Here is a 6,833-nt window from a genome sequence, read left to right on the forward strand (position 1 = left end):
GAGCAATCACAGCATTGTAAGAGGGGGACAGTTGAACCTGGAGGCTCCACCCCTGTTTAATGATGGACGATTTCTTTTCACAAAGATGGCCTCCTTTACTCCTCTCTCAAACCATCGTTCCTCTCTGTCCAGGATGTGAACATCTTCATCCCTGAAAGAGTGACCTCTGACCTGGAGACGAGTGTAGACCACTAGAGGAAGAGGAGGTGTCATTTTACTGAGACATTACAAGCAGAGTCTCCATTCCTACGTCCTTGTCTGGTCTTCAGATTGTTGCTCTTCAGTTAATGTTCATATTTATCTGTCACATTTATGACGTCAAATATTTACAATTAGAGTTCAAGTGATGAACTGATGAAGTGGTTTGACTGGTAACACAGTGAGTGATGACAGAGTATCTACTTGGTGAGATGTTTGAGTCGAGAGGACAGAAGTTCCTCCTCTGAGCTGAGCGTCAGGTTCATGTTCTTCTCTAACAGCAGCCGTGTGAAGAGGCAGTTGTTTGAGTGACGATGAAACAAGTGGAAGAACAAATAAAGAGAAAGTAATAGTTATATAATCAGATTACTAAATTGTGTCTTATTTCTCACATTTTAAGTATTTCTCTTTACTATTATCTGCTCTTCCAGACCTCCATGGTCTCCATGGCTGATGTCTCTTCAGACAGAGGCCTCAGAACCAGAGAGGAGATCATGTCAGTGACTACCTGACCTTCACTCACCTCACACGTGCACACATTATAAACACACATCAGCTACATAACCATACACTGTGTACTTATACACACTTATGCAAGTACATACATGTTCTCATTCACTCACCACGCTCACTTACTAGTACATACCCTTGACCCCCTAGTTTTAGTACTCTATTACTACTACTATTACTTTATTCATTTAATTACTCTTAGGGAAAAGTGTGGAGAGACACGTTGCTGCTGTTATATTAGATTTTTATCGTTTAATCATGAATTAATATGTAAAAATAAATGAAACTAACTGTCCCTGTTTTTAATGTCCTCTTGATAAACGTTCATTGTTTTTGGTCTCCGAGCTGGAAATGTCCAGATTCACCTTCAGAAATCTGCTCACCTTATCCTGGTTGTTCTTGTCAAATATTTAACAACTGTAATTTGTATTATGTAATTTAAGTACTAAAATATGTTTAGAAAAAGAAACAACAATGAAGAGTCATGCACAATTTAGAAAGTCTTTTTTTACTTTATTGTCCAAACAAAAACAAAAGGGACAGAAAATAAAACTCATCTACTCAAGTGAAAACTACTTTAAAGATTTAAATCTTTATTCTTAACGTTACTAACTAGAGGCAGTAAAAAGAGAATGAATTTACCACTGGTTTTAAATGGAATATTTCTCCATTTATCACCAAACACTGTGGTGAAACTGGACTCTCTGCACGAGCACAAACTCTTTTACTGACAGTATTTCAAATAAACGACAAACGTCTTGGCAGTGACAGAACTTGCAATCTTGGTTTTCAAAATTCCATTTTTAAAAAGCTAAAATATTTTTGGTTCAGATATTACATTTAGAAACAGCAGTTACAAACAGAATAAAAAAAAAAATATATATATATATATATATACACAGTATATGACCAAATCCAAAAGCCTGCTTCTTTATTTGCACATTTAGATCCATAACAAAACTAAGAGTAAGGCTCGGACCCGTTTTCAGACATCAGGACTTCATCAGACACTTTTTGTAAACTGGCACGTAATAAAATATTTGTTAGTTTAATAAAAACTAAAAGTAGAATTTGGGTTTTTGAGGCTTTTCTGTTCAGTCTGGTTCTTGAACCACTGACAGGGAAACACTTTATTTATTTTTAGTCCCATTTTTAGAAGTGTTCAACCTTGATATTTAATTTTGACCTTTTCAGTTCACTAATGTTTCAGCTAGTTTTTATAAATTTATTGTAATGTTTTTGTTGTTGTTAATTGAAGGCATCCACCGAATTAAAATCGTGCCAGACAAACGTTTTCAGTCAGAAACTCAAAGAAAGATGCAGATTCAACTTGAGACATGATGTGGTAAATGAATTAAAAGCATTATAAAATATATGTTTATTTTTTATAACACCCCCAAATAAAAGAAACATATTTTGTTGGGTCAATTTTAACATTTTGGAACTATTCAAAAATACATAAAATCTGCAAACACTGTTCATTTTTTCAGTCAGACCTGTAAAATACTAAAAATGTAATTTCTTACAGTGCAGAAACTGCAGCAGAATGAACTTGGCTTCAGTAATGACAGAAAAAGGAAATAAAACCTGTTTCTCCAGTGAGATCCTTTCTGACCATTCCCTCTCGTCCTTGACCCATGACTGGAAAACTGTGTCATTCCTGCCATTTCTACATTTGAACCCCACAAATAAAATAAAACGACCAACAGGATGTCAGACTTTAATTCGAGGCCTAGAAAATAACCCACTTGATCAGTCTGGAAGCTCAGGAGACTCTTCATGACTGTCTGGGTACATCTCCATGTACATCTCAACCATCGCATCCAGATCAAACTCAACATCGTAGTTCATGTTCAGCACAGCTAGACTTCTTGATTCAAACGTGTCGGCCATGTTCTTCACGTACATCTCGAAGTGCCTGTACGCCACATCACAGCTGTTCTTGAAAGCCAAGGTAGGCAGGATGCTGAGAAGTCTCAGGATCACCAGCACGTTAGGAAAGAACTTGACATCTGCCAGCTGCAGTGTCTCGTGGAGACTGGAAGGAAATGTCTCACCTTTGGCTTTTTTGCTCCATTTAACCGACCAGCAGTGCAGCTCAGCAGAAAGGCTGCCAGGGTTTGGGATGTCACCATTAAATATCTGGATGTTTTCCTCTTCGGGCTGTGCAGCCTTGTTCTGCTCTATAATGACAGGTATGACAGACAAACACCTCAAGGACTTCAAGTGGGTGTCACAGAAGAGCTCATTCAGTTCCTTGATGATGTGGTTCACAATGGGAACAGACAGGTTCTCCTTATAGTAAGTGTCTGGCTGAATAGTTCCAGGTTCTCCTTGGTGCTTTCTCAAGAACAGTCGAGGAACTTTCACTGGGATCTCCATAGCTGTGGCTAGGTTAACAGCCTCGTCATACCAGAAGTCATGATACACGTCCATGTTGTCAGACATTTCCTTCAGGGAGTCCGTTACAGCTTTTGAACAAACTGCAGCTGAATGGGCTTCTGCTGCTTCCCCTTGAAGGTTTTTCCCAAAAGCCTGGGTGAGCACTGTAACGTTCTTCAGCACCAGTAACGCCATGATGAACTCAAAATCAGTCAGTGCTTTTGAGATGTCTAATGCATTGTGTGTGACTTGGTCCGTCCACCTCATGTCCTCGTTGTCGTGCACACTGTCCACACAGAGTAGCAGCGCCTCGATGACTTCCATTGCCACCTCAAATGCATCGTTTCGTTTGGTCCAGCTGGTACGGCAGATCTCCTTCAGCTCGTTGGCTTTGTCTTCTTTGTCCGGGTAGAAAATGGAAATGGCATGCTCAAACTCTAATTGTAACAAAGGTGACTCACAGAAAAAGGACTCAATCTTCTTAAAGGTGGACATGACAAGCTGAACGCCCGAGAGTCTGATACTATTGGCCAGTGACACGTTCAAGGCATGAGTAGATTTAAAGGTAAGCACGGCCTTTGGATATCTCTCAGTCACTTTGGCAGCAAAAGCTTTGACTTTACTGAAACGTGTCCCGGAGCAGGAGTGGGCTTGGCTTCTACACTGGTCCATATCTAAACCCCATTGGTCCGTCAATATGGACAACATTTTTTCAGCCACAACATCTCCATCTTCTTCAATGCTCAAGAACCCCACAAATCTTTCCTGCAAGCACTGAGACTGTGCCACAAAACGAAGAAAGACTGGGAGGCACCAGTCGCTAGAGATCTTCACAGGCTCATCGGTGAGCAAAGAAAAAAAGCCGTTTTGTTTAACTTCCTCTATCACCTTACTGCGCACATAACTCTCACACACCTCAACCAACTGATGGAGCTCCTCTGAGAAGCAGCACTGCTTTGAGGCATCGTACCTCTCCTTCAGCACTTCTTCTCCACAGTTCATGCTACATTGTAGCAAAGCATGAAAGCTGCTTGATCTAAGGCCTTCATCATCAGCTGACCCTGAAGGTGGAATGCTTTGCTTTCCCAATAGAAGAAGTGCTTCAAATAAACACTTGAGATACTTTTGTTGTTCTTCTGGTACCACCTGGGTATCTTCCTGAGAGACCTCATCTTGACACTTCTTGATTCCTGTTGGTAAGACATTTAATAAACATCAGTTTAATAAATCTGTAATCCCCTGATAATAATACTTCTGTTTTACTGTCAAGTATTAAAAATAATTTGAGTCTGTAATAACAGTTCTTCTTACGTTTTCTCCCCTTACTGCTCGTTTCTTCATCTTTGGCCTACAAAAAAACAGATTGAAATAATGATGACACACAAATCAAACAATTAAAAAATATAACCCTAGGTTAAACTTTAAACTTATTAATGCATATACAGCACAGCTCAATACAACAGTCAATGAAAAGGTTCATTTCAGTAATTTATTTCAAAATCTGACATTCATCAATAAATTAATTCAATACTGAGTGAGGGTTTATTTCAAGGGTTTGTTTCGATCTATGTTGATAATTATATCTTACAGCAGATGAAAACCTATTCAGCTTCTCTAATAATTAAACTGTTACAGAAAACCAATAAAAAGGAATCTATATACATTTAACAGCATGTTGCCATACCAACACGATGAAGCAATACGCTGGAACGTGTTTACACCAACGTACGAGATGCATACAAAGCTGCCCACCGCCCCCCACCTAGGACTTTCTGACCATATCTCCATTTTTCTGGCCCCTGCACCCTGCTGGAAGCCAGGGACACTGCCTTCAGGTCTGGAAACTCACAGGAGCCGAGAAGGAGAAGGAAAGAGCTGGTTGCCGGTATTAAAAGAGCCAAAGCCGTGTATGCTCAGAGGATCCAGGGTCTATTCACCTCACAGGACCCACGGAGCATGTGGAGGGCATTAACAGATTATAAAGGCAGAGGTGCACAACGCCCAGGGGACTCATCACTGCCTGATGCCCTCAACAAGTTCTATGCACGCGCTGAAGACCTGAAGACAGTAAGACAGACGCTACAAGAGGTCCTTCCTGCCCACAGCATCAGCATCTAGAACAACTCTTTAATGAAACCAGGATCATGAGCTACATCAACATTTAATTTCCCTCTGGGATTAATAAAATATTTTTGAATTGAATTGAATAAAAGGAGCATCTCGTGCAGTTTAAAGCTTGGAGCTGACATCTTGCACATGTTCTGTTCAATTTGAAGTCTGGCATGAAAGGCAGCGTGCAACATGCATCCATTCAAAGAATGCAACGTATTTAATTACATATTTATTTGTGGGGGTTCACAATGCTATTTAATTTTTACAAAGCACAGAAATCTATTTGCATATTTAGATCAAAAGAGTGACACAGATTTGTTTTACCCACCGTCTCTTTAGCACGCTTCACTTGTTCAGTTTGAGGTTGAGGTGCCAAATCAAAAATAGTTGGTACGGCATCAACTTTCAGCACTGTACCTGGAGCATCCTGCAACCAAAGCAAACAATACGTGAACGAGTAGCAAACACTTGTGTCAAAGTTTTCATTCAAAACTTACATTTAATACGTAATCACAAAGTGATGCGTTATTTGCGATGAGTACATCGTCATGCACGGTTTTATCAATTATGCTCACATTTTGTTTTATAATCACAAAAACGTATATAAAAAATCAAATGCTCTGAAAAAGCATATAAAAGCTCTGAATGGTGTGAATGGGTCAGGGTGGCTGTATAAAGTGAGGCTAAACTTACACCATCAAACGCAGACGTGTCAAAATGTTTCCCACACAGTCTGTAGTATCTGAACAGCTGCTCCGCCGGTTTCTCCAGGAGCTCCTTCCTCTGGCAATGGTCAACCCACTTCTTGCACCTCAAAATAAAAACAGAGAAACCTAATTTAAACTGACTTTAATAGAAACACCCCCTGACACTTATTCAAAGAAAAATAGCATTTACTGAAGAAATGCATATCACCCTGTATCATATCATCACAATGTTGGTGTATGCCGATGGTTTAAACAAACAAACAAGAAAAACGTGCACAACCTGTTGCATTCAGAACATGTCAGATGTTTGTGTCCGTCTGCCAGAGGCAGCTTAAAGACAAACTGGTCTGTGCAGCCATCTCACTGAAATATTCTTTCATCTTCTTTCGGCTGCCTCCTTCTTCAGGGGTGGCCACAGTGAACTAACTCGCATGAAGACTTGGTGATTGTTTTTATGCCACACGTCCTTCCTGACAACAACACAGACACCGAGCTACCACAGCCTCTGTGTGGAGCAGAGAGCTGCTGTGTAGGGCGCCCGGGGAGCAGATGGTGGGGGTGAAGAGCCGTGCACAAGGGTCCAGAGTGGGGCAGATGAAGATGGAGACAGGTGTGAGTGCTTCACCTTTCCCACCCACATAAACTTTCATTTTGCTAAACTGTTTTACAAAACGCCTACTGTACATACTGCTACAACAACTGCTGAAACTGGAAAATTATTCATTTCATTGTAGAAAAAAAGTGAATTGTTCCAGGGAATACCTGCACAACCAGAGCTGCAAACTTTTAACTTGGGTAAAGAAGGGGCTTTTTTCACAGAGCGAATGTGCTGTTGCAGGTTTGGGAGAGAGCAAACTGTAACAAACAACTTGTTTGTATGACTCACTGTATATGATTCACTGCAGATGACTCACTGTATATGAT

The 6,833-nt window shown here is 40.3% G+C and overlaps 1 protein-coding gene across 1 annotated transcript in view; it reads right to left on the reverse strand.

Moving 5' to 3' along the window:
- Positions 1-2,339: 2,339 nt before the first annotated feature.
- LOC119420223 (52 kDa repressor of the inhibitor of the protein kinase) overlaps positions 2,340-6,833 on the reverse strand; it is a 5,711-nt gene continuing 1,217 nt past the window's right edge. Inside the window, exons 2-5 of the mRNA XM_037687612.1 lie at positions 5,896-6,013; positions 5,531-5,629; positions 4,402-4,438; positions 2,340-4,280 (exon numbers count right to left, since the gene is read on the reverse strand). Coding sequence (XP_037543540.1) covers positions 2,461-4,280; positions 4,402-4,438; positions 5,531-5,629; positions 5,896-6,013 — 2,074 coding nt within the window. The 3' untranslated portion in view covers positions 2,340-2,460. The remainder of the gene's footprint in view (positions 4,281-4,401; positions 4,439-5,530; positions 5,630-5,895; positions 6,014-6,833) is intronic.

This window comes from Nematolebias whitei, chromosome 14 (genome assembly GCF_014905685.2).
Source record: "Nematolebias whitei isolate Nwh7 chromosome 14, NemWhi1, whole genome shotgun sequence".
In the NCBI taxonomy this organism is placed as follows: Eukaryota; Metazoa; Chordata; class Actinopteri; order Cyprinodontiformes; family Rivulidae; genus Nematolebias; species Nematolebias whitei.